The sequence below is a fragment of the Oreochromis aureus genome, linkage group 18 (assembly GCF_013358895.1).
Source record: "Oreochromis aureus strain Israel breed Guangdong linkage group 18, ZZ_aureus, whole genome shotgun sequence".
Classification (NCBI taxonomy): domain Eukaryota; kingdom Metazoa; phylum Chordata; class Actinopteri; order Cichliformes; family Cichlidae; genus Oreochromis; species Oreochromis aureus.
In genome coordinates, this window is record NC_052959.1 from 11,882,776 (window position 1) to 11,910,695 (window position 27,920).

At 41.1% G+C, this 27,920-nt stretch overlaps 2 protein-coding genes across 7 annotated transcripts in view; one reads left to right on the forward strand and one right to left on the reverse strand.

Moving 5' to 3' along the window:
• LOC116314038 (SPRY domain-containing SOCS box protein 4-like) overlaps positions 1–27,920 on the forward strand; it is a 79,809-nt gene that overhangs the window by 10,462 nt on the left and 41,427 nt on the right. For 2 of the 6 annotated variants that reach the window (XM_039602785.1, XM_039602784.1), the window contains exon 2: positions 2,410–2,596. The exons of 2 other annotated variants lie outside the window; for them this stretch is intronic. The gene's annotated coding sequence lies outside the window, so the exon portion shown is untranslated. Of the gene's footprint in view, positions 1–2,409; positions 2,597–22,692; positions 22,872–23,029; positions 23,261–27,920 lie in introns of those variants that run through there. 2 more of the 6 variants (XM_031731924.2, XM_031731922.2) reach the window with 2 other exon arrangements.
• LOC120434547 (golgin subfamily A member 6-like protein 2) lies at positions 15,398–17,072 on the reverse strand. The gene is made up of 3 exons (XM_039602788.1): positions 16,852–17,072; positions 16,076–16,551; positions 15,398–15,963 (listed from the first exon to the last, which is right to left on the reverse strand). Exons 1-3 carry the CDS (start codon positions 16,879–16,881, stop codon positions 15,735–15,737), a joined length of 735 nt encoding a protein of 244 aa, XP_039458722.1. The 5' UTR covers positions 16,882–17,072; the 3' UTR covers positions 15,398–15,734.

Below are 27,920 nucleotides of genomic sequence, written 5' to 3' on the forward strand. Positions count from 1 at the left end.
ACTGACAGACCTATACAGCAACACAAGAGAAAGGATGAAGGTGGAAAGTTAAAGTCTTTTATTTATTGTCTTAATTTTCCTGTTTTTATTGTAAAGCACTTTGGTGTACCGTTGGTCTTTTAAACGTGCTATACAAATAAAGTTGTATTGTTAATGGTGGTGTAAGGGGGAAGGATAGAGGGAGCGAGGAAATGAGGGCCTGGGTGGTGGATTGAGATATGCAAAAGGAAGTAAAGAGGGAGAAAGGAGGAAGGTGAATAGTGCGAGAAGGAGCTGAATAAGAAGGCTGTGAAGGTGAGAGGAAGACAGGTTTGCATTTAAAAGAAAGAGGCTTGTATTGTGAGTCATTACAGAGTGGCAGAATGGTGAGGGATGGAGGTGACTGGTGAGAAGAGAGGTGTAAGGAAATGTGGGAGAAATATGAGAGACTTAAATGGCACACGAGGAGGGTAGGTGAACTGGAAATACACTGGAGTGTGTCATTGCCGATGGTGATGTATGTGTAAGAGTGAGAAGTGAGGGTGGTGAATTTAAGCACAAGTACAGGTTTGGTTTCAGTTCTGAAGTATAAGTAGGCAGGCAGATATGTACAGAACTGCATTCATTTAGGAAGCTCAGATACTGCCAGAGGATTGAGATCAAGAGTTAAAAATGGTCTCTTAGGTCTCAGTTAAACAGACCTACAGACTAATCGGCAACCATCTGGCAACAACAAGTCTTGAGGGCAAAATGAGTATTCACTGACTATTTGCAAGTGGTTGCCATAGGTTGCTGGCAGTCTCTACAAAACTGATTGCTAAAGCCCCATTCACTTAGCCCTAGGTACTGGTCGGTGACACCTGGTATCCACCGGTCATTAGAGAATGTGTGTATTCCACAACCAGTTGGTGAGTAGTTGCTGGTAGTATGACATTGGTCACCTCTGTAAGCCTCTACGACTGCTTTGGTTGCTCGCAGGTTCCTACGGTTACCAGTAGTTTGCATCAAGATGCTGACTTGTCTACATATACTTGCAAACTACTTGCCAAATGGTAGTGAAACTAGAAATGGAGAACAACTGCCTTCAAAATAAAAGTTGCACCTTTTGAAATGTGTTGGTTTCACGAGTAACGCATGACTTTCACTTCTCTATTCCCGGTTTACCATGGCACAATGGCATTTGGTGAGTGTCTGATTCACCCTGCAATAGCCAGGAATCTCCAGTAACCTCTTGCCAACCAGTCAGGGAATGCACATTTTTCCCTAGCGATCAGACGTTGCTATGGGCTCACTAGGCCTCAAATCTAGTCTACAGTGATATCAGCCCGCTAGCCTCAGCTACTCTATAAGTGTTACATAACCTCCCAGATGGGCGACAGATTAAAAGACGGACTGAGATTAGGTGATAGCAGATCTCCAGCTCAGCTTTGGTGCTCCAGAGTCTCTTGACTTTGTGGGAGAGATATCCAAAAAATATTCTCTCATACAGTGCATGTCACTTCTAAATCACGTACACCCATTCAGTCAGGTTGAGATCTGTGATTATGAAAAAAACTGCATACAATCCTGATTATTTTTCATGAAACTGTTCAGTCAGCCCTTCTCCAGTATATGATAACATCAGAGCCAAGACCCATTAGTATACTTAATATGGTTATGTATCTTGCTGTTGCAAGCTAGACCCACCTCCCAAATTTAGCATACTTATAAATGCCTTCTATATGACCTTTTTATGTTTCATCATGCTTTAAATTATGTTTTGTTTTTTCTTTTTACAGTATTAGAGTTTGGCATTTTAAAGCTTTCGGTACCTCCAGTGATTTTTATTAAAGAATGTGCTTTAGTAATGCAGACCTTCCCTTCCACCACTAATCCATCCTGAGGATAAAAATGAAATAAGAACAACAAAGTGAATAGATTTTAATCAGCGGAGACTTAGTGAAAAAGAAGCTTAGAGCATAATCGCATTCATTTATATGAAATAGTGTTCACAGCAGGAAAAGTTAAAAAGATATGTAAGAATGCCGTGGTAGTTATACCCCATCGTGACATTACAGTCTTACTTGGGCAGTCACATGACGAGGTGTGAAAGAGTGGACAGTGAGTTTTGCTGATTTGTGCAGATGGGATGCGGAGTACAGCTCCAGAATGAGCTCAGTGGAAGGTTTCATGGAGGTGGACTGAAATGACACCTGACAGCAGGGATTTGACAATGCGATTGGCATGGGGCATGGCAAAACCTGATTGGTTGACCTGAAAAGTGTATGTGTCCTCTGTCAGCCAGCTGAGTTGGTAATAGGAGACTGAAGACTGGGGAAAAAAACTAGACCTTTCCCTATGGCAACATCTGGGATGAAAGCCGAGCAAATTTTCTTGACAACTTACTAAAGTTCTCTTTCCTTTCTCATCACTGTTAAACATCTGCGGCAGACCGGGAGGATTTGACGTCCAGTCTTTTGAGCTCTGTGGTGACGACGGGAGATCGGGGCTCTTCTCACCGCCACCATGTGTGAGCTTTCATCAGGCCACTTCACAGCCCTCTGAGCGGAAACCGGACCACCGCCGGCGCATACTGTGAAGGCACGCTGCCGCCGCACAGACAGTGACGCACACGCGGGTATGATTATGAACGCAGGCAGACACGCACAGACACAAACACACGTGTCAGCACCACTTATAACAGACCACAGTTTGATGAGGTGTGTCACCAGTCTGAGAGGAGTGGAGCCCACTCTGCATATGTGTGTGTGTGTGTGTGAGAGAGCGTTGGTTAGCAGTTAGTGTAATCACTTTATCACATAATTGCAATCACTGATCATCATCCGACTACAGACAGTCACTGCATTAGACGGGTTTGTGATGTCGTTCAGCATCTGTTTCACTCCCAGTGGAAGGCAGAAAACTACTGTGGAAACAATATCTTTCAGTGTGGTCCGCAGTCCCTGGCAGAGCCTTTATAAGTGTTCTTAAGTCTCCTCAGGCTTGGTTTGTGAGATTCCTGTTTTAATTTGGTGCTTTTAAATTTGAAGGAAGGTTTGTGCCTCTGGTTTCCATTTTTAAACCTGAGTTGGTGGACCTATGTGAACCCAGAGAGGGGAAAAGTAGGGGTTACATTTGTCAAACAGTACATGTCATGTCAAATACATGCCACTCATTTCTCCCTTCTCAACAGTTTCAGCCATTAGTACGGTTCAGAAAAAAGGGAAACTAGTGAATTGTCTCTAAAGGTGTCACCAGAACCAATACTTAACCTTGCTGGGTACACTGTATCATTTAATATCAAAATAGATACTATTTTGATATTAGTGTTGTCAGAAAAAATGATACCTGGATACTAATTGACACAAAAAACTACATTTAGATCAAACGCAACAGTGTCAATACCAGTGAGGTCTCTGCTGCCTCCTGCTGATGCAGAACTTCAAACCGCACTGCTGCATACAGGCACACAGCCCCTCCCCTCACTAGCAGCTGAACACATGAACAGCAGCAGTTAATATAAATGATAACCTGGCCAGCACCCACGTTAACTATTAGTAGTTACCAGTGATGGGAATAACGGCGAAACGGCAGTTAGTTTTGTCAGTAACGAGTAATCTAACTTTACTATTCCTATCGTTACAACGCCAAAGCATTATTTTTCAACAAACAGACGGTTGAAGCTGTGTTCAGCTTACCGCATCTTATATCAGTTGCACGGAAGTAGCTTGGGCGCCACAGCTTTAAGAAGCTCCCGCGACGAAATCACGATCACTGACCTGAGCTCAGGGGCAAAACAATCGCATGAGTGCTGCTGTTTGACTGAGGAAGAATAAAGTAGTCGTGGTCACATGACCACTTAAAGACGAAGCAACACGGTGATATATACCAGTTTTTAAATTGTGTCGATAGGCCAAAAACCAGAGTCATGATAAACAATATATACGCAGTGTTGTTTTTCCTCAATAGTTTCGCCACGTTAGCGCTTAGCAAGCACCCTCTGCTTATGAGCAAAAAAAAAACAGTTAATATAAATGATAAACTCAGTTACTAACTCAGTTACTTTTTGAAGTAGTAACTAGTAACTATAATTGAATTACTTTTTCAAAGTAACTTGCCCAACACTGGTAGTTACCCACATTAAGGTAATGGATTGCAGCTATGGATAATAATGTCTGTAATGTTAACGGACAGTGTTCATTTAATAGGATAACACAGGTACTTGTGTTGCGTTTCTCTTAAAGTCCTTAACTGAAGCAGAGGAAATCCTTCCAGCTAGACTGAAACGGTAGCAGTCTACTTGAACAGCTATATGCTCAGCAATGACAATGTGGTGCCAAAACATCAGACGGAGAGGAACTAAATGGGGCTTTAGCTAAATAGATTTGCCCAAACCAGTTTGTTCGTAATTTTCCCAAAAAATGCCTTCTAGTATCAAATGCATTCAAGTATTGAGTATTTTCATTGGTATGAGTATTACATTTGAAATTATTGTGTTTTGACTGGGTTAAATCTCACAGGTAAGGGTGAAGAAAAACCTGCACTGCACTATTTAAATATAAAATGTGTGATCATTGCTCTTTTGTACCTGTGTGCTGTTCTTAACTTAGGTCAGTAAATTTGTAAAGGTATGGAACAGATGTACGTTTTTTTTTTTTTTTTTTTATTGAAACTGCCCAAAGAACATTTGATAAAAGCATTTCTAAAAGAAAGTTGGGAAACTGTTTCAGTAAAAACAGAATGCAATGGTTTGTAAATCATTTAAAATCTATATTTATTGAAAATGTCTTTACATTTATTATTTATCATTATTATAATATTATTATTATTTAAAATATTGAACCTTGAACACAAAACATTTAAAATTTGATACCAGTAACACACCAGTGCACGGTTAATGGTATCAGATATGATAGTATGGGTGTGAATTCTTGCATGTGTGTGGGTACCATGTTAACATATGATGACATGTACAGGTGTCGGGGTAACTTGCATTCAGAAACCATCTCTTATAAGGAAGGTCTGGACTCTTTTGGCAAGACTATGTTTAACCACAGTCTGCATGTGTTGCAACAGAAAGGCTCTGTAGTAACAGTCCCAGCACTAAACTGGCATGCCTGCAGTCTAAACCGTTTACCCACATTTGGCAATAAAAGCATTTGGCCTGGCCTATAAAACAAAAAGTAGAACAAAGGGGGCCCTGAAATGCGGAGCAGATGAAATCCTGAATCAATGAAGAGAAAGAGAACATTTTACTTTTAAAACTTCAACATTTGGTCTCCTTAGTCCCAGGCGCCTACCAGTCCCTTTAGAGGTTTTAGAATCTGTTGAAGAGATTATCTCCCCTGGCCTGGGAATACCTGTGGATCCCCCACAGGGAATTGGAAAATGTTGCCGGGGAGAGGAACATATACACTGCTCAGTCTACTGCCACTGCCACCCAACAGAAGATAAGAGATGGGTGCATGGATATGAATTCATGCCTTTAAGAAAGGAGACGTGCACCCCTTTTTATACACTCACATGTCTGCACATGTGCACCCAGCTTCCTCTACCAGTAGAATCGAATTCTCTGGGAAACATTTATTATGTATATATTGGGATTTTTTTTATGTTTTGCAAAACTATGACAAAAGATAAGAGTGGCTCAGCTTCACATCGAGCAGATATGGACCAAAAGTATCGATTGGAGTTTTGTCTGTTTGCACTTCTGTGATTTGTAAGATCTAAAACGGGTTATTTAACCATTTCCCTCAGAATAGGTGCCTGCTGTGACTAAATTGAGAGCTGTCTGAATGAATCGAAACATTAATGTTGCATTACCGAAAACCACATTGCTGAGCTGAGAGACACTAAAACGCTCCACAACTTTAGAGTTGGGTGATAATTCGGGGGTCCATTACTAACAACAATCCATTTCACACGAATGTAATCAGTGCATAAACAATGATAATGGTTGAACATTGTACATGGTACATTGCTCGCTGGGGGACAAGCAGTGTAATTACGACAGTGTTTCTAAATGACCTCAAATATAACTTTGTCATTTTTGACTGAAATGTGTCAGAATTCATGGTAATTAAGTTTAGCATTTACATAGACCTGTTATTTTCATATATTTAGGTTAAAACAACCAATATGAAGAATAAATAGACCTCAATTTAGCTTTTGAAATATGTTTTTCACACACTGACACAAATTTCAACAGTATAAAAGAAAGATTTTCACTTTGGTTGATCAGGACCAGTTGATGGCTCCATGAGTCGTATTTTAAACATTTGCCTAACAACCAAAAGATCCCCAGTTCAGTCCATGGAGGAGACTCAGAACCCTTTGGGATTGCATCAGAAAGAGCATAAAAAAAAGCCAACTCAAACATGCAAAGCTACCCGCTGTGGCGAGCCCTTGTGAATAGGGGAGCAGCTGAAAGTAGCTTTCATAACCAGCTGGCAGAGTGTTACATCCTCAATCTTAGTTCTTATCTGTTCTTATAGACCTGCGATCTCTTTCCCTGCTATCTTCTGATTTGTTTAAGGGAAAAGAACGTACAGTTTCCTTGTCCAGTGTCCTTGCTATAAAATCGGTACTAGATAGGTTCTTCCTTCATGTGTTGTTAGCTGTCAGGTTCATCAATGGAAAAACTTTATTTTAGAGTTTGTCCAGTCACTGTTGTTTCTATGTTTTCTCTGTTGTTCACCTTTTTTGCTCAAAAAATATCACAATTTTCACTCATCTTTTTTGCAGCTATTTTTAGGGCAAGCATTCAAGCACTAGACTCCATTTCATAACGAGTGTACTGCAGCTCTTGGAGAACACTCAGGACAGAAACAGTATGTCATCCTGTCAGCACTTTGTGTTTTACTGCTGACATTATTCTGGGTAAAACAAAGTTTGTGTGTTCAGAGAGCAAAAAAGGTTAAGAAAAACAAAGTAAAACAAGAAGAAGGAAAAATACCACTGCTGAGGACTCTGTGAAGCCAATAAATGTGCAGAAAGAATGGACAAATGGAGGGCAGATGCAAGGCATGAAGCAGGTACAGAATATTGAGACAGACGGCCATTCAGCGATACAGACAGTTGTGAACCAGCTGTTTGTCAGCTGTTCCTCATCATCTTTCCCACGATACAACAGGTGGTTGTATTCGGCCGACAGATGCTGGCAATTTGTGGCGGCGGGATGCAGTAAGTGCCAGTTCGTTTTTGGTTTTCTGGCTGATTTGTCTGCATCTGTAACGCATCAGAGCAATTGATTAATCAAGCATTTACTTTGAACCCATTTTAGGCAAAAAGAAGTTACATGCAAGTTTCTGACAGTGTCTCAAGATTTGCTTCTTTGTTTTTTGAGCAAGCAAACTGGATATTTGGGGGTTTTGTTCTGTTGGTTGGCGAAGGCATACAACCTTGAAAACTTATCCTGGTTTCTAGACAAAATTGTTGCTTTATGATTAAGAAAATAGTTCATTTTATAAAGACAGGAAAAATAATCCTTGCGTGCAGTCTTGTGGGGGTTGAGAGGTTTTGAGGATGTTTGTGCACACCTTCCATAATCCAGTCTGTCCTTTGTGTGGTTAAAGGATTGGTAGCTATTTGAAATGTTGGGTTATCCCATGCTTGAGATGGGAAAATTTTCCAATATGTTTTCTTTTCGGTCTGGTTACTAAAGAGACATTTTTTCCTTACAGTGCCATCATGGAAAAACTCTGGTGTACACCTTTTGTACAGATCCCTGGCCTTAGGGAAATATTTGGGATTGCATCAGAAAGAGCTAAAAAAGAGGAGGGATAAATGACAGGGAGCTGGAGCGTTGAGGAAGGCAGAGGAGATATGGAAACGATGGAGCAGTTGATAGGGAGCTCATTATTCTGTTCCTATATTTGGCTCTCTATATTCTCCTCTCTTATTCTTACAGTGGAGACATCCTCTGTGTAGGCTCTTTCCTACTGAAATCTTCTGATTTGTTGTAAGGAAAAGAACGTACTTCTTAGTTGTCATGGCAACATCCATCTTCTGGCAATCGGTGGTGGTGGTGGTTTAAGTCCTTTGATGTGTTGTTAGCTGTGTTTTTCATTTCAGAAGGATATATTCATCTTTTGACCTTTTCACCAGATTGTAGAGTCAATGTTTGAGGTGGTTTTTTTCTTTTGTTATTTTTTTGTCTCATCTCGGCAGTGAGCAGCGCCTTCATTTTTGCAGCACAAAACTTTTTTTCACTTGGAGCTTTTTTTTGAATGTTTACTGACACACTAATCCTCCACTGCCGCTCAGCTTTTTCTTTCTTTGTTTCTCGTTCTTGCCTGTGGAGTGAGAGGAGAGAGTCGATGCATACTGTCACCTGGTCGTTTTTCATTTTTACATTTTATTTAATTTATTAAATTTTCTCTTTAATTCCAGTGTTCTCAAATCAAAGTAAGCAATTGGTAACATTTTACGAGTCTGTGTGAGGAAAAAAAGAAACTTTCTGAGGACTTCATTCACAGTTTGTGTCATGTTATGATATAATGGACTAGAAAGAGGGCAGAGAGAAGGCATGAAGCATGTTTAAAAAGAATGTAAACCACAATTACCAATACTGATACAGACTGTCGAGAACCAGCTGTTTGTCATCTCTCATCTTCATTTTCAGCCACAATGCAACAACACAAAACATTAGGGGTGCTCACAGATGCTGGCAATTTGTGGCGGCTAGACTGAGTGTGCCAAAAAGTTCGACACACATTCTTTCAAAACATGTATTCATTGCTGTAAGGAAATAGTAGTAGAAAGGTTAGGTATCAATACTTTCTCCAAAACCCAACGATAAAGAATGATAAAGAAAATCAGACAAAATGTTTTGCTATCGCTAAAAATGTTGACCTTCATGTTGACTGACTAATGAGTTAATTTTTAACTGATATTTGGGGAAGAGTTACTACTGTCCTTAACACAGAATGGACATATTTGACATCCTTCTTGAAAACTACAGGGAGTGCAGTTTCTTAGACAAAATTGTATTTTTTAGGAATAATTTTATTATTGAACAACAACCATTTTCTAATGAACCCAAAAAAAATTTTAATATCAAAGCTGAATGTTTTTGGAAGTAGTTTTTGGTTTGTTTGTAGTTTTAAAGCTATTTTAGGGATATATGACAGTGTGCTGGAGGTGACTATTAAGGCATAATTATTAGGCAACTTAACAAAAGCAAATGATATCCATTTCAATTATTCTGTTTTACCAGTGAAACCAATATAACATCTCCACAGTCACAAATACAGTTCTGACATTCAAAAACAAAAACAAAAACAAATCAGCGCCAATATAGCCACCTTTCTGTGCAAGGACACTCAAAAGCCTGCCATCCATGGATTCTGTCAGTGTTTTGATCTGTTCACTTCAACATAGTGTCAGCAACAACCACATCCTCCCAGACACTGTTCAGAGAGGTGTACTGTTTTAAGTTGTAAATTTCATTTGATGATGGACCACAGGTGTTTTGGGGTTCAGATCAGGTGAACAAGGAGGCCATGTCATCAGTTTTTCTTCTTTCCCTTTCCAGATCAGCAGTGTGAATACTTGAGGTGGTTTCATGGAGCATTGTCCTTTTTGAAAATCATCATTTGGTTGCAGGATGCCGACTTCTTCCTGTACCACTGCTTGAAGAAACTAAACATTCACTTGAAACTTGCAGTGTTTGGGAGTTGAGCTGACTCATCCTCAACCCTCCAAGGCCCCACAAGCTCATCTTTGATGATACCAGCTCAAACCAGTACCCACCTCCACCTTGCTGGCGAGAGTGGGACTGGAGCTCTCTGCCACCTGGTCAATCCAGCCACGGGCCATCCATTTAATTTATCAAGACTCACTCTCATTTCATCAGTCCATCAAACCTTAGTAAAATCAATCTTGAATATTTCTTGGCCCAGTCTTGTGTGTGTGAGCTTGTGTGTCTTGTTCAGTGGTGGTTTTTCATTCTTTCACAGTTTGTGCCATGTTCTGAGTATTGCACACCTTGTGCTTTGAGCACTCCAGTGATGTTGCATGAGTAATGTTTAAAAACTGAATGTAAACCACAATTACCATCTGGCAGCTGCACGAACTTTGACTTTGTCAGTTCATGGGCAGTTATTTTGCGCCTTGGTTTTCCACACAAACATTAGGGGTGCTGTTGACTATTTTGAATAGAAACTAGACTCTGATTGTTCAAAAATCACGACACAGCTTTGCAATTTTAAAACTGCTTCATTGCTCTGCAAATATATCTCACTATTTTTAGGTATCAATACTTTCTCAAAACCTTCTTTTGACCCATTTTAAAGAAAATCAGAGGAAGTTGCCTAATAATTATGCACACCTGATATGACCTTGATGTTGACTGACCTTCTCATTACAGAGATGACATCACCTAATATGCTTAGCACTAGTAGGCTTGCACAGCTTGGAGTAAGACAACATACATGAAGAGTCCTTATGGACAGAATGGACATATTTGCCTAATAATTCCAACAGAGCACATAGTGCTGATTGGTTTTGCAACAATTTCCATTTTGCACGTTAATTGGAAATGGAAAAGGAATTAAAAAGGTTTACCCAGACAGCCCCATTGCACTGATGAGCAGCTAGATAAATCAGAATTTGTATAACCAGCGAGCAAGTTATGAACATGTGTGATAACCATGTTTTAAAAGACTTGTCTAATACTTTGATTTGCTCATGAGATTGTCATTTGTCTCAATAGAATAATGGTTACATAATTATTATAATTATACAAAACCATTTTTTAAAAACTCAGTGGAATAATAAAAAAAAAAAATCGATGGACTGCATAAATTTATATTAATTTAGTAAGCCTTTGGGAAACACTGAGAATTAAACGTTCCCAAACATTTGTGGTTTGGGTTTTTCCTGGCAGAATCAAGTATAATTTGATCTTAATATCACTACCTTGGTTTCAATGCAATGGTAAAGATAGGAGCAGAGAAAACTGAATGAGTTGTAGAGTGATGAAGATTATTAGAGAGGTCAAAAACGGAGATGGACAGAGTGACACCTGCAGAGAGATGCTAATCCCAGAGTAAAGTGGATTACCGTAGCAGCCTGGTGCTCCCTCCCACTCTGTCTGGAGGAAATGGAGCTGCCGTAAGCTGCTAAGTTGCTGTGGGCTGAAAAACTGCTGTCTGTGCTGCTGTGTTCACCAGAATGCTGCTCGATAGCACTCAACACTAAAACTCTTCTTTAATCGTTCTGACGTCGCCTACGTGTCGATGTAGTATCTGACTGTGTGGCTGCTGCCTCTCGAGTCTGTACCGCGCATGAGTTCACAGACACATTTATTCAAGTACCTTAGCAGAGAGTTATTGAACAACCTGTGTTATTGTCATGACTGAATATTGAGTCATGACAATACTGAATTTGACCCTTTAAAGCCTGAGCTGTGAAATAATTGCCAGAAAAGTAACATTTTTTTTTTTGAAAATGGAGTGTTTAGTGAACCTTCTAACTCAGAGAAATCACCCTGATGATGTAGAAGTCTCAAAAACATACAAAAACTCATTGACCAAATATGATGCACTTGACTTTAAAGAAAAGCAGCAACATTTCTTAGCTTCAACAGTTCAGTTAATTTGCAGTGTTTTTCTGTCTTTAGGTACAGTTTATGAAGCCTTTCAAAGACTATTTTTTAATGTTTGGTTGAAGAACCCTGTTTTTCCTGCTGTTTTCATATTAACACTTTGCTTTTACTTGCATTTGGACACTTGCTGCTAGCTGCAGTACCTCGGTGTCTCCACTAATAGCAGTATTGAGTTAAATTTTGACTAGCTTGTCCCCATGCACATCACCACAGAGTACCCATTTGTGTTAATAATGCACCAGGAAACACGGAAAGACATGGAAGGAGAAGATGACTGAGAGACATGAAAGCAAACTACACATACACATAACTTTGTGTATAAGAAAACTCAACAGGCTTCAATTAATTCTTATAAAATATGAACAGTTTTTTAAAATCTTTTTGATCCCTGCAGTATTTTATAATTTTTTAAAATTATTATATGAATTAAAAACATCTTGTACATCTTGCTAGTACTGCCTTGGACCCGGTTGTTCAGAGATGCTCTTCAGCATAAAAGTTGTGGTTATTTGAGTTTCTGTTTCCTGCTTATCAGCTCGAAGCAGTCTGGCCATTTTCCTCTGACCTCTGATATTAACAACGCGTTTTCATTCAGAGAAGTGCTACTCACGGGATTTTTTTTTTTTTCACGCCATTCTCTGTAAACCCTAGATATGGTTGTGTGGGAAAATCCCAGTAGATCAGCAGTTTCTGAAATACTCAGACCGACTTGTCAGGCACCAACAACCATGGTATGTTCAAAGTCACTCGGATGACCTTTCTTAATTTTTAAGCTCAACAGGTCGTCTTGACCTGCACGTCTAAATATGTTGAATTGCTGCCATTATATTTGTATTAACGAACAGGTGTAACTAATAAAGTGGCTGGTGAGCATATATTGCGGTGATGAACAGCAGTTGGCAGTCTTCAGTTGTCTTCAGTCCTGTGACCTTGAATCCTACAGTTGCACGTAAATATGTAAAAACATTGAGCGAGAAAGGTGAAAACAACACGCACACCAAACTTGGGAGGGGGAAAAAAAGACCTGTCTGTGGATGCTAACACTGCGGTTGTCACAGAGTATGACAAGAACAGAGTGCGTGTCACCTGTTGTGACAGGGCTAATATCGCATTTTGTAAATGGGTCCCTTTGCTCAGTGTGACATGTGGTAAATGGAAAATATGGAACTCTGGGTTTGATGGAAGCTTTAATGGTGCTCTGACAGATTATATGACCTAGTGCAACACGGGTTTTGAATGCAGAACACAAAGATGAAAGACAAGGCACTTAGGAAAACTCAACATGCTGTAGTCTGTGTATATAAATATATTATTTATACTTGCTCAGATCAGTCCTGATAACTTTGTATCTGCGTCTCTGGTTTATTGATGAACGTCAACCTTGACATTTGTGCTGGGCCTGACCTCGTCAGTTCCACGTTGAATACAGAGTCGATGTACGCTGAACACAGAGTATGTGCACTGTGACCTGGATTTCGTTTTACTGAAAGTCAGCATGTGGGAACTTGTGAACTCATCAGCCTCCATTTGAATAATTGTGCCACGTTTTATTTTACAGGAATGTTTTTCCATAACTTAGTGAAAAACTGCTTTGAAAGTTAGAGACTTTCCACAGTTTGAATTGATGTTAAAGTTCAGTAACGTAGTGAAGGAGATGCACTAAAGCCTGCGTGCCATTGGATTAGCTGTGTGTGTGTGTGTGTGTGTGTGTGTGTTGTCAGTGTCTCCACTGATTACTTCTGTCTCACCTTTTGTTTTTATCTGATTGTCTGTCTGTATGTGTAACCGGTTTTCTTGTCATTACTCAGAATTTGAAACAGCAGTTAAGTCAATGGAGAATAAAATGACTAGTGTAGGTTTTTTGTGGATTTCCCACTGACCACATCCATGTGCAGGTGGCACACATGGGTGACACGAAGACAAGCGTGAGACTGCAAACATCCCGTTGTAGCATCTCGAGCGCTGTCAAACCTTAATGCGATAAGAAAGATAAGATTATTCCACATATGACATGTTCATATGGCTGCAACACTCTGGAGATGACAAGTAGTCTAGAACTGTGGTAGTCTTAAAAACACATGCTTATCTTTGAGACACAGCAGTGTGATAAGCAGTTTGATGTTGTGGACACAACCCTGTTGTTTTTAACAAGGTGCCGCATGCAGTAATACAGCTCTGATGTTCTTGACGTTGTAGCCTGAGCACACGCTGAATGTCCAAAGCCGTCTTAAGGTGACACTTAATGACTTCTTCCTGCAAAAGACTTGGTTTTCATAAGACATTTAATTGACTGGCAATACTGAAGTGTACTGAGGGCCTGCAGTCACAGATGAGTGTGATTTTCTAGCTCTCTGTGGGCAGGAGACAGCCACCAATCAGACGCGGATCTGTGCATGTATATGCATGCGCATAAGTTAATGATTTAGGGTCTCTGTGGGATATAGAGACGGCACGTGGCAATGAGGGGTCAGCGGTGACAGACGCAGGCCAGCAGCTGTTAAAGAAAGGGAAGGAGGGAGGGTGCAGAGGGGAGGAATAAAGGCAAGTATAAAAGGAGGAGTGGCAAGAGGAAGTGCTGGAGTGATGAATGGCTGGGCAGAGCTAGAGGGTGAAAAGGGTTGTGATGAAGGGTTTGGAGAGCAAAACGACAATGAGAAAAAGGCCAGTGGGTGGAGAGAGGGAGAGACGGTATCAACTGAAAGGATCTGAAATATTTTGTCAGTCTTAGTTCAAACACATTAAGAAGGCAATTACAGAGGTGAAATGAGACCGTGCAGTCGTGCTGCATATGTTTGCAAACGTTCGTGTAATGGAAACAAGTGTTCACACATGTGATTGCCTGTGATGGTCAGGAGCAACCTCGGGGGATGAAGCTAAAATCCTGTAGTTCTCAAAAAAAACCGGTTAAGGCAGCTTCAGGTGAAAATGGCCGGCTCTTCAGCGAATGTGGGGAGGGGGATGTTATAACTGACCCTTTTAAAATGTATTATCACTTAAATTTGCACATTAATGAGAATGTGGCTGCTTTAAATGAAAAATGGGTGGAGACACGATAGTTATAGACGTTAGCTGTCTACTCCTGACTGTGGTGTTGGTGCCCCTTGGTGCATTTTAATGCAGTTAATTAACATAATACGGCTTACTGTGCAGCAAATTGTAGAAACAGAGCATCCAAGAAGTCTTTTTTTTTTTTTTTCGCTGCATCCATGTTTGTGTGTTGGACCCAAAAGGTGTTTGATACACTTATTAGCCAAGCCAGACAGCTTCAGCTGGTAACTTAGCATTTCACCATCTTGCTCAAATACAGTCCAATACTAGCTCCTAAAACACAGAAGGCAACTGGTCACACGGGTTATGTCTATCTTTTATATACAGTCTTTTGTTGTTATTATTAAATAAATCCTTTTTGATAATTTTGTCTTGTTCTCACATGGAGATGATTAAAAGGAAAGAAGATCAAATATGGAATAAAAGTTGAAGCTTAATATGCCTTCATTTTTTATACATGCTAGTAGGAGGCCTTTTCATTACTAGCTTTCACCCATTCAAAGGACTTAATAGTGCCATATGTCAGGTTTAGATATTTAGCATCTGAAAACCACAATAATAAAAATACCTTTTTTCTTGCTTGTTAACTGCAACACGTTTCTTATCTTGGGGCTCTTTAAAATAAAGTCTGTCGCTGTCAACTTAACCTTTATAAACTGTTAAACCTTTTTGACAAGAGACTCTTGATCACTTAAATTTATTAAAAAAAGTATAAGTCTCATTTCTTCTGCACAAAACTGTAATATTTTGTTATAGGTTAAAAAATGATCCAAACAAAGACTGTAAGTTTAATGAAATTTCACATGTTTATTTTAAAATGAACAAAAAAGCAGATCAAAAATTTCATTAGAGTTTAGGGGCTGCACAGGTTTGGAAAACAAGGGTAAATAGTAGGAGGGAGCACGAGAGACCGAGTAAGGTTGGGAGGAGGATTGGGGGAAGGTGTGGAGACTAAGGGTGTGGCGTAAAGAATAAGAGCTGGGTGAAGAGTAGGAAAGGGCACGAGAGAGTGGGTAAGGTAGGGAGGAGGCAGGGGGGTTGAGTTGGGGTGTAGGGACAGGGGGTAAAGGGCAAGAGTCGGAGGGAGTGAGAGGGATGGGAACCAGGCAGAGGTTTGGGTTTAGATCTTCAGTTGCTGTTTTATCTTCCATCTTCTCGTCACTTTTTCTCTCGAGGTTTCCTTCGATGTCCTCTTCTGTCTCCTGCTTTTCCTCCTTTTCTTCCTGCTTTTTCTCGTCCTTTCTTGGTTTGTCCATTCCCTCCTCTTCTCCCTCGTGGCTTTCCAGTTTTTCCTCATGGGAATTTGTTTCCAGGGTTTCTTCCTGGTGGTCAGCATTGGGTGCAAGCTCCTATGTAGACAGAGTAAAATGTATTTTACTGAACTGTGACTCAGTCTGACAGAAGTTGTTAGGACCAAACATGACATTATGGTAAAGTGAAGTGATAGCGGAGACAGCTCACCTGAAGGACGTTCTTCCATGTGTCCAGATTTTCCTGTAATTTCTCAAACAGAAGCTTGTTCTTAATTTGGAGCTCCTCCACTTTTTTTTCTCCTCTTTCAGACTCTTCTCGGTTGATTGCCACTTGCTGCTCCAGTGTTGTTCCCTGGTGTTTATCTCCATGTCTTTTATCGTCGATTCATGGAGGAGTTCTACCCAGGCTTTGGTTCGAGCTCTTCTTTTCTTCACACACCTTTGAAGCGCCTCATCCTTGAGTTTGAGCTCTTCTTGGAGGCTACTCACTTCCATTTTGTGAGCATCTTCAAGGACGGCAATCTTCTTCTTTAACGATGCATTTTCCTCCTTTGCAGTCTTCAACTCCTGAGTGGCAAAATGGAGTGCATCTTTTAATTCTTGCACCGTTTCACTTTCAGCAATCCTGTTAGCTTCCTGCTGCTGTTTCATATCAGCAGCGCTAGTCTGCACTGCCCAAGATGCCTGAATGATAAAAACATGCACAGAGTTCATAGTTAGAAAAATCAATCAAACAGTGTGATGTGTGGCATTAGAAAACTTTAAGGCGACACAACAAAAAAGCAAAAACTGAGTCTTACAGATGTTATAAAAACACAAATGTTCACAGAGTATTGTTAAAAGTGCTTACAAATGTTTAAGTAATAAAAATGAAAGTTAAACTCCAAAGTGTACTCTGCTTCCTGAAGATTATGAAAGCTTTAGACAAATTTTGAGCAGAGAATTCAAAAAAAGCTTTTGCTTGCTCAGATGAGAAAAGCTTACCAGATTTTCTGAGACAAATGTTGGGTCCATTTGGGCTCAGGAAACACTGAAGAGTCGCTGTTACACTTGTTTAGCTGTCGATATTTTTCCAAAGCGTTCGTCGAGTCACAGCAAATAGCGAGAGATGCTTGTAGGTTCAGGTTGGTGTTTGGAAATGAAATCTCCAGTTAAAACGCTGCAAACACTGTGTTTGGAGAATCCTGTTCAAAAATCATCAGGTGATCTTGACAGCACTACCCAGGTGTTACCATGGAGCCGATGTTGTTTTGGTCTCTGTGTTCTTGTTGTTACTGACTGAACTTGAAGCTATTTAGCTATTTACTGTGATAAAAAATTAAAACTAGTTTCAATCAGAAAGGGTCCTTTGGGTGTAGCAACCTTTTCACTTGATCCTCAGGGGACCCCTGAGGATTTCTGTCCTATACCTTTCATTAATTTCACCTCCAGCCTCACCTGAACTGTTTTGAGCCTTAAAATGTGCTGTGCAAAGATCTCTAATCCATGTTTTAATGGTGAATGGTAATTAAAGAACAGGGTGTAGGGGCTTATTGGTTTAAAGAAAGGAAAAGAAGAGCACACACATTCAAATTGAGACTGTGGTAAAGTTTCAGTATTTAAAAGCGGAGCAAGTAAAATACAGCTGTGTGAATATCTCATACTGGATAACCAAGAGAAATAGAGACAAATGTTTTACAAACAAATCTGGTTTTCAGATTCTGGGTTTCTCGGTTTGCTACCAGAATTTATATGAATAAAGAAATTTCTGCTCCATGTCCACGTCTTTAAACTAAGTAGCAATAATAGTAACAGCAGGAAAATATTGTGTTGTATGTTTTGCACTGTGAAGGATGAAGTACCATTAGGTAAAAAAGAAAGAGAGAGAAATGCAGCTTTAATTAAGTTACAAAAGAACAAAACAGTCAGGCTTGGACTTAGAAAGAGAGAAATGTATATGGTACAGGCTGGACAGTAAAGCTACCTGGCACTGATGGTGTAAAGTGAGGAGCCTGAAAGGGAGAAAACTGCATGAGTGCACTGCAAACTGAGATTGTGCCTCATTAAGTGAGCTTTCCTATAGTGAAACAGGACATGGTCCGGTTGTGTTTTAATGGAGGGAGGAAGAGAAAGAGATATGGGAGGGAAATGAAAGCAGCAGATCACTGTCTGTCCCTCCTGCTGCCTCCATTTACCATCATTGATTGCGCAGCCAGTCTGTATTAACGCCTACCTGCTGTACTCAGATGGTCAGCACTGATGTGTGCAAGAGGGAAAAGGAACTGTGCACCGTTTTTTTTTTTTTTTTTTTCACGCAGTATGACAGTTAAGTGTTGGTGAAGTTGTTACACTAGGGACGATAAATGTCCGCCTTCAAGGATGTATTCCTTCAAGATATAAAGACACAGTCATCCCTCAGACATGAGGACATTTTGCGGGTAATTGCACCTTAGGTTCAAGGATGGGAGGTTAGTTAAAGGATGGTGGAGACTACTCAATATTGATGGCAGGTTGTGTGAACTGGTACCAAGAACCTCCAGGAGAAATCAAAACAATCTCAGTTTATTACTTTAGGAGTTATATGGGAAAACTGATGTCAATCTCTCGTCTGTCTGTAAAATATAAAGCTATAGCCCGCACCCAGCAAATTTAGATTAATAGAGAGACTGGTGACAGAAGACAGACAGCATCCACCTACCTCTAAATCTCACTTATTCAGATTATCTTTGTTTTGTTTAATTCCCACAAAACCCCAAATAAAAATAACTTATTGTGGTTTTTATAAGGATTATATGTGGGACTACATCCTCTTTGTGATTTGGATCCATATACAACAGCTGACTCTTATCTGTCCTCATCAGCACCCTTTTATTACCTTACTCCTGTCGCTTTTCAATCTGTACCCTTTTCTACTTATCTCCCATATTTATATATATATATATATATATATATATATATATATATATATATATATATATATATATATATATATATATATATATATATATATATATATATATATATATATATTACCCTGTCCATCCTCACCCGTCTCCCCTGAGGCTCACGTTTCAAAACCCTTTTTCTCTCATTTCTCCCACATTTGTCCCCCCTTCCATCCATCCGTCTCCCCCTCTCTGTTGATCCCTCCCCCCTGGCCGATGTGGACAGTTGGATGGCTTTGTGTTTGACACGTGTGTTGGTAGGACACACACACAAATGCACGGGCACACACACTTCCAGTTTCTATTGTCAATAAGATGCTCAGCTGTGAAGCCCCTAGCCCTAATTGTGTGGGGTAAGGACAGTGCCCTTATTGTCCTGCAGATTAGCGCATACCCACACCCACCCACACACACATGTGTCCTCAGACCCCATGGGGTCCCTTTAGAGTGGATGTGCCTTGAGGCAGAAAATCAGGGGCAATTTACGAAAAGGTCCAGTAGGGGATGGGGGATGTACCGCAGTCCTCAGCTTGAAGCTGTAATGTCAAACAGTTTCTTTGGTTTCTTATTTAGGATGACAGAAGTCAGTCTTGTGGTGTATTAATGGAAAAACAAGCAAGAATTTGTTTTAGTGAAGCGTACTGACAATTTACTCAGTGGCGTTGATGGATATGAGCCCTGAGATGCAGAAAATATAGAAAGCAGTTAACAGAAATCCTCCCACCCTGCACATTTCTCTTTGTAGCAGGATAAACATTAAAGTGATCAGGGCAATTCATTTCCTTGGTTTAGACACAATTACTTAAGCAATAAAATCTCTATATAGTATAATAAAATAAAAGAAAGATTGTGTGTTTAACACCTAATGTTACTTTATCGCTCCTTCTTGGATTTTGCATACAGTATGTTATTGCTGTCATGCTGGACAAATGCAATCAATTTTTGTGATCACTGGTTTGAAGCAAAGCCTCCCAAAACTAAAACCCGGAAAAGCCTCTTAGCCACGAGAATTAGGGGGCTGAGTTTGGGGGTTTGTATTTTAAATGCAAATTAGAAGTACATAAATTAAATAAACAAGAAAATATACCTTCACCTTGTGATTTGACGCACTGTGTTTACAGCTGATCCTAGACTATGATGACAAAACACAAAGGATTGCAGAAATTAAGCAACCAGGAGTTCCACTTTATTTCATGTGAGTATGTCTAAAAATAAACACAGGGAAATTCCAAAGTCAGATACACTTTCATCAAAAAACCAAAACAAAAAAGCTTTCTGTGGAAATGGAATCTCAGATTCTTTCCCAGATTTCTGACCTTCCTTTCTCACTCCTTCCTTGTTAGCCTACAGTGAGTGCTTACATTCAAAACCACTGACCTTCGGTGGATGGTATTTAGAATAGTGGCAAGTCAGTTAAGACGCTGGTTTGAGTAGATGCAGATGTATGAACACTGCTTGTGTAGGGCAAAGGTAATGTTTGTGACCCATTCAGGTGATCCATAGCCCCCAGTGTGTTTATACACATCTGTACATTTCCTCTTTTCCACCTCCAGCCTGAATGAAGCCAGTTAACTGGCTCTGACATAAGTGTGTGTGTGTGTCTTTGTGTAGTAGTTCTCAGCACTCTGAGCCATGTTCATGTTAACATTTTAAAGCCTTTTTAAGCATAAGCAAGTTACACAGTGACAGCGCAAACTGGAAAAGGAAAATGTTCACCTTCAAAATAAAAGTCTTTAAAAATAGGTTGCAGTGGTAAGGCACTACATTTTTAAAGCAAACATTCTCTGTTTTTGATTTGTCACACTTTTTGACTTTCACTAAAGTTCTGCGAGTAGTTTGCAGGTTTTTGCCGACCAGTCGCCATCTTCCATGCAAAACACAAGTGACCAATTCAGACTTTTAGCGCTGAAACCAGTCACCAGAATATTTTTAATGTAGCACCAAAAAGCAGTCAGTTTCACCGCCAGGAACCACTCACCAACTAGTTAAGGATTACACATGTTCCCTTGTGACCAGAGGTTGTCAGGGGGTCACTGCCCAGTATCCAGGCCTGTGTGACTGTGGTTTACTATTATATCTCTTTTAATCTATAACTAATGTGTAAAACAGCAACTTGCTGGTTTAGTGGGCGTAATTGCCAGACATTTCCTTGACTCTTAACAATGATGGAACATCTTGTAGAGACTGATTCAATCCCATAAAAGAATGTTTTTAGATAAAAAAACAAAAAAATAGCAGCTATCCAAAAGCTATTCATGTAATCTAATCTGATCTTTTTTTATCTTACACACATACTCACACGCTGAACAATGCATCAGGGACAACTTGGGGAGCCAGGGACCAATCTAGTCGACCCTCTCTTCCACCTGAGCCACAGCCATCCTTCTCATAAGCGATCCAGCAGTAGCACCAAAACCATTTTCACACATGAAATATAGACATTTCAGGGATAATACCATCTGGACATTGTCCCACATTCTGTGAAACTGCTATTTCTAACATGTACACATGAAATCCAGGGTAGTCCACTTCAGACGTGTTCTCACTACTGGAGTATTTCCACGCCCTGCCCTGGGTGAGAGGAGATGTCTGGGTAGAACATATTTTGTTCGCTGGTATTGAACTGCTACCTGCATTATTCTCACCTTGGAACAAATTGGTGCATTCTAACATCATACAAGTCTTTGTTGTTAGATATCGGGTAATGTCTAGTAAAATCCAGGGATGCAGTGAATGCATTAAATGGTTAAATTCACAGCAAAGCAATAAATATAGTCCCCAAAACTCTGAACTGTCCCTTTAAGTCTCATTTGTGTTTTTGTTGTGGGGTGGTGGTGTTGTACACGAACTCCTCATTAAACGTGACCTCACTGTTAGTTGTAGATGTCTGAAAACAAAAGTCATATAAACCATGATTTGCTCTCACACAACTCTCTGTTATTGCTAATTGCGCCTGAATGCCTGAGCTGACATGTGCTGTAATGATACAGTGGGAGACGTGTTGTTGTGGGGGTTTTAGTTCCCCGGTGGTCACACCAGTCCTGGGGAAAGGAAGCTCATACAGGAAGTGAGCTGGCAGGGCCCCGGTCCTGCAGGATTGCAGATCCCCACGACTACATATGTGTTAATGTGTCTGCGCGTGTGAGTCAGCAAACACGTGTGTGCCGTGTTTTCTGAATGCCACACGGTGATGAGAGAAAGTGTGAGAGCTTTCTGGAATGTGCTTGTGTTTTGTCTGTAGTGCTCTATTTACTTTCCTGACTTCTTAATTGACTGATGTAGCTGCAGGAAAAGGCTGATAAATGAACATAGTCATCACATCACCTCAGAGTTATGCAGTAGTTATGCGGCAATTTGCAGTTGTGGGCAGATAAAGGAGGTGACAACAGGAAAGAGCAGCCGGCACAGAGTGTAATAGAGCAGAACAAAAGAGAGCGGGGGTCATCACCCAGACAGCACTGAATCTAATGTGCTAATTGCACACATGGAAAGTGGACAAAAAGGAACACTTGGTACTCAGCAACAGTAATCAAACACTGTGAAAGCAATTATTTATTCTTTTAACCTTCTTTTTAATCTTTTGCTTAATGGCTTTTGAATGTGTGTGGCTTTCCACGTATCTGTGCACGTAGGACACGACCTGCCTTTCTCACCTTGACGCCTGAAATGTGCACATGATCCGCTCGTGTGGCGTTTGCGGCACGTGTCGGGGTGAATGTGTACGTGAACATGTGTGTCTGTGTGTGGCTCCAGCAGTCGAGGCGGGGGTTGGTGTGGTTGGTTGGCTCTGTGTGAGCTCTTTGTGAGAAGTGGGGAGTCATGGGTGGGGGGGTTGTACCGGGTGTTTCTCTCAGCTGCCTGCTGGTCTGGTTGCTGTTGGTAACTTTGCTTGATTAGATCAACGGATCGGCTTTCAGGCCTCTCTCCCGCTCCCCCACCCCGCCCCCAGCTCTCCTCTCGGAAAGGCTGAAGTGGAACTGAAACTGGAGTGGTGCTAAAAGTCCGTGTGGAGCTGCGAGTTGCGGCGGAGAAAATTGTGACGGTGCTGCCTTAGAAACACTCGTCGGAGTTCGAGCACAAGTGAGTTGGGGGAAGGTGGGGGGGGTAAGAAAAGAAGTGATAGCCTCAGGACAGATAAGCTCCAGGGAGAGAAAAGAGGGAGGGAACAAGGGAGGGAGGAGGAGGAGGAGGAGGAGGAGGGAGCAAGAGAGAGAGGTGGGAAGCTCTCAGAGGAATGAAGTCTCTCTCTCTCTTTCTGTCTGTCCGACTTGCCGGCTGCTGCTTCTTCTTCCTCCTGTCTTCTCGGGTTTTCTGGCTGCCGGCGACTGGCTGGAGGAGTTTAAGCTTGTTTTTCGCCTGCCTTTTGGATTTGAACATGGACTCGGGCTGAACAGCTACGTGCACTGAGCTGTGAGAAGAGTCAGTGGAGATTCCCCGTAAGCAGCTTGATCTGATCTGATGTCTACAAGGTGAAGTGTGTCTTTGCTCAAATACCCCGCTGAGAGAGATTGTTGCTATTTCAGGAGTGTGTGTACTTGTGGAAGAAACAGAGCAGCCTTAGAGCGATGAAGTGCTCTTTGTGACAGTTCATACAGGGATAGACAATGAAGGTTAAAAGTCGCTGTTAGTGTGATTCATTTTTCATCATGTTTACGAGAGACGGTGATGAGCCTACGCATTGCTGCTTTTGCTGGAAACATTTCCTTCTCTTATGGATGCTGCTTCACACTGAGCCTCTCCTCCCTCCGGCTCTCCCTCTTCTTGCTCACCTTCTGTCGCTTTTAATTCTCTTAATGGTCTCGAGGTCTCAGCTGGTCAGCTGGGATACCCCTGTGTGTGTATGTGTATTTGAGTGTGTCTGCTTGCGTCTGTGTGTGTTGGGGGGGTCAGCTTTTGTTTGGGAGAGAGACAGTTGCGAGTTCTCAGATAAACTACCTCTGGATTTCCCCCCTGCTCACATGCAATAAGATAGATCCCGCTTTCTATTTTTAAACACTATTGTTTGTCTATATATTTGTGAGCACCTGACTGCTCGCGCCGCAGTAGCGTTTCTCTCACTGTTGTGTTTAGTCTATGGATTGGGGCAGGAGGGCGTATTTGTGTAGTCCATTCTGGGATAGAGAGATAGCAGCTCTCCTTTCTGACTTTATCCTTTTGTTTTGTCAGCTGCTGACCTCTGTTTTCTCTCTCCTCCATCCCTTCCATTGTTTTTTGCTCCCTTAAGCTCTCTTTATTTCACTCAGATCCAGATCCGTGCAGCTTTACTCCTTCTCAGCCGCTGCTATTTAACTTTTCTGACACCTTTTGTTGATTTTGTAATTCTTTTTTGTCTTTCTCTTCTTAAAAACGGAGAGCAGTGGGGAGGGTTCTCAGTCTCATGCTGTGTCCCTCTCACTCTCTCTCACTCTGTGTGTGTGTGTGTACTTTTCTCAATCAGATATCCGAGCAGAGCACCATGTGAGCTGCGTCTCAATCATAAAACATACAGTTTCCATTATTTTGGTTTTGCTAGTCCAGATGTCTAAATCTCAAAATAACAAGTTGTTATACGATGCTGATCAGATGGAAATGTCAGGATGTTGGTCCAGCACTTTTGTCTAACTCGGATATCATAAACAACTGAGTGAAATGCCATGAAGCTTTGGTTGCCATCATTAGATCAAAAATTTAATTCAGCCAATATTTTTATTTCAGCCCCATGGTTATCAGCTGAATTTTGAGGTTTTTCCTCATTACCAAATGTTGCTTAGCAAAAATGGTTAGCCATAAACTGCATCTAAGAGATGCAACTAGACGTCCTTCAGACATCAATTGTTAAGTGAAGCCTTGAGCTGATCACAATGATAGGCCCGCCCTAATGCGTGCAATGCATTATTGTCCTTTTTGACTAATGGGGGTGTGCATTAAGAGTTGAAACTAGCCATCAGGTCACCAGCAAAGAGTTTAATGGCTTCACAGATCATGGGAGCTGGAGGTCATTTTCCCATATGCTTCTGTAGTGCTGAGCTTTGTTTGCAGTCAGTAGTGTCGCCTCCTGCTGGTCAGTAAAAAGAATACAGATTCCAGACACTTGAGCGCTGATGTCACTTTTAAAGCCCAGAAGCCAATTTTTAGTTAGTGTGGCTAAAAGGGTAACATCACTCCTGAACATCAGCATGTCGGTATGTTAACCTGCTGTTATGGGTTTTTCTGTATTAGAATTGTAAATGCGCGTTTTGCAGGTTGACTAATTAATAAACTTTTAGCTCCAAAAAACTCCCCAGTGTTTCGTAGGTGTATAAACAGAATATCTGTGACTCAGAATTTTAGACATCATTACATCATGCGAGGTATATATGTTTTCAAAAATTCCTGGGTTGTGCTTTTACTTGTGTGGGTGTGACACGTTTCATCACACTAGTGGAAGCGGCTCAGCTAAGTTAGCGAGGCAGCAGCAGCGCATCATATTCACACAGACTTTGATGCAGCTTCTTTACTGCTGGGGTTGTGAATCTGCCACAGCTGCCCCAGAAAGCTTTATGTATGGCATTGCCAAGGCCGTGTCTGTGTGCGGACACGTGTGTCCATATGTCTGCGAGAGAGGGGTGAATAGGTTCTTCATAGCTGTCCATAAAGGGGTGCTCAATCACTGTAGCACTAATGGTCTTCCCTTAGGGCGCCATGGATTTTTAAGGTGTTGCGACAGGCATGGAAGAAGCATAGCAGCTTAGAAGCAGACAACATCCTCTGCATTTTAGAGTTTCATAAGCTGGAAAGTACATCAGTTTCAGTTCCTAAATCACCCATGATTCTGTTTAATATTAAGGCGAAAGAGCAGAGCAGATTAATATGAATCGAGGAGGAAGATATAGGAGATGGAACATGATTCATTAGGGAACGTGGTTCCAGACAGCGTCTCTGTAAAGTTAACTCTGTCAAGAGTTGACACACTGATGGAACAAAGAAGGAGAGCAAGTGGGAATCCATCAAAAGTAATGCATCAGAGATACAGTAAAAAAAAATGGGAAGAGGAAAAAGGCAGCCATTAACTTTCACAGTACATGTGTAATTTTATCTGTGAGAGAGTGTTTGTGACAGTGAGCATGTGCACTAGTATGCAGCTATGTCCGGAGTTTTGCAACCTGTGCTTTTTCTGCTTGCTGAGCTTGCATTGCAATGCCACACGCTAAACGCCATTACAAACTGATAGGGTGTCAGTTCTGCTAGTCTCCCTGGATTTACTGGTACTGGAAGGCAGAAAGAGGGTAGCAGAGACAAATGGGTGAGGCAGCGGGAATGAGAGCTGAGAGAAAATTTAAGGAGAGTGTGGCAAATACAGGAAAGCTGTTGAAAACAGCTGTCTGAGGAGACAGTAAAGCGAGAGGGTCAAACCTACAAAGGGTGACTGCGATAGCGAGTGGTAACGTCTCTTTCTGCAGAAGCCTAATAAGTCCAGAGGTGTCATCAGCTGGAGGAGTTTAAAATCCCAGTCCACTGTCTCTGTCTGTATTTTGACATCATGTTAGGAGCCAGACGGTACAGTTTATGTCTGGCTCTGGCATCTTCAGCTACCCAGGGATTCCCTCAGTAGGAATGAATGTCAGCAATGTAGAGAGGATGGTAGTTTGTTTAATCTAGTGGGTACAGCTGTTGCTATGAAGAGATGCTGTATGTTATAAATGTGTGTTTGGGATTGTGTGTGAGTGCTGCTTTTGTACACTGTGGTGCCCAGATGTCCTCCCAGGAGTGGAAAGTGGAAGAAGTGACCATTTTGTGATTCATTTTCAGACGTCACGAGAATGATGCAAAGTTGCAGTAATTTGGAGTGACAGGCAAGGTTCACATTTGGGCCTCGGGTAAACCCCCGAACAAAAAGGCAAAGCGGGGTTGAGCAGAACAAAATCATGAGACACATGAAGTTTGTTTGTCTGCTCTAAAGCTTTACAATGTTTCCCGATAGACTTCTGTGGCGCTGCGTGGTGAATTTTACACTATAGAATAATTAATAGATATTTTAACTGTTTTTCTTTATTTTTTAAAGCCAACCCATTGACAGTCCTTCAGAGGGAAAAAACAGACACCTCAATATTTCAGGAGGAAGCTGCTAAATTTCGTGTTCGATAACTGAAACAGACACGTGAACTTTGAGCTCGCTGCTCATTGTGTTTAAATTAATGCATCTGTTTGACTGAAATTGAGTCTGGCTTTGTTGCATGTCATAACCCTTTTGCTCTAAATGAATGAGAATGTCTTAAATTGGCATTTTGGCAAATAGGCTAATTTGCTTTCTTGCAGATGAAGTAAATTAAGATTGAAAACGCCCCTGATAGAAAATTACAGCGAGCAGCCTGGATAGTTAGCTCAGCATAAATAATAAAACAAAGTGAAAACTGCTATCTCGCCTCTGTGCTTGGAAAAAAAGAAAAAAACAATTGAACTAACCAGCTGCTGATTACACTCCTTATATTAAACAGACAGATATAAGTGGTGTTTGTGGCAAGGCAGGTGGGTAAGTAGATTTCCAAAGAATATAATAATATGATAATACGTATTATTTCTTCTGCTGTCGCTGTCTAAAGGTGGCTGTGACTCTCAGGCTAGACATTCATGTGTGAACCGATAATCAGGAAGCTATTAGCCGTTATCCTTTGTAAACTTCTGCGTCATTTCTTTAAAAATCTGTGATTAACTGCCAAGCGAGCGCACACTCACAGTAAACACCGCCGCATTAAACACTGTGCTGAAGACTCGGGACAACTCGGTTTCTGTTAATCACAGTTTTATATTTAAACACAGCGCTCAGGGTTCTTGGCGTAATTTTTGTGGAAAAGCCCACAGACGTTTCTAGTCTGTTCTCAGAGGGTGGTGCAGCATGAGTGAGAGGTTCCTCAGCAGTTTCCTTTCCCTGTGTGTGAGCTGTCCCTGCATGCGTGTGTCTGTGTGTGTGTGACTTCAAAGCCTGTCTGCCCAGTCAGAGCTTGCTGGACAGTTTCAAATGAAACACAGTCCGTGAGACAGGCCGACACACTCACACGCACTCACACACACACGCCTCTAATACAATGTTACATACTTACAGACACACACACCTCCCCTAAGCTTCCAGGTGGCTGCAGCTTGTTAGTGGTACAGCAGGAGAAGCCAGATGAA

What these genes read in the sequence shown, in the direction of transcription:
- LOC120434547 (XM_039602788.1), bottom strand. Translation starts at nt 16,881, where the DNA reads ATGGACCCAACATTTGTCTCAGAAAATCTG. An exon ending in CATTTGTCTCAGAAAATCTG is followed by an intron (nt 16,552 to 16,851) that starts GTAAGCTTTTCT and finishes TTTATCATTCAG; the next exon opens with GCATCTTGGGCAGTGCAGAC. An exon ending in CATGGAAGAACGTCCTTCAG is followed by an intron (nt 15,964 to 16,075) that starts GTGAGCTGTCTC and finishes CTGTCTACATAG; the next exon opens with GAGCTTGCACCCAATGCTGA.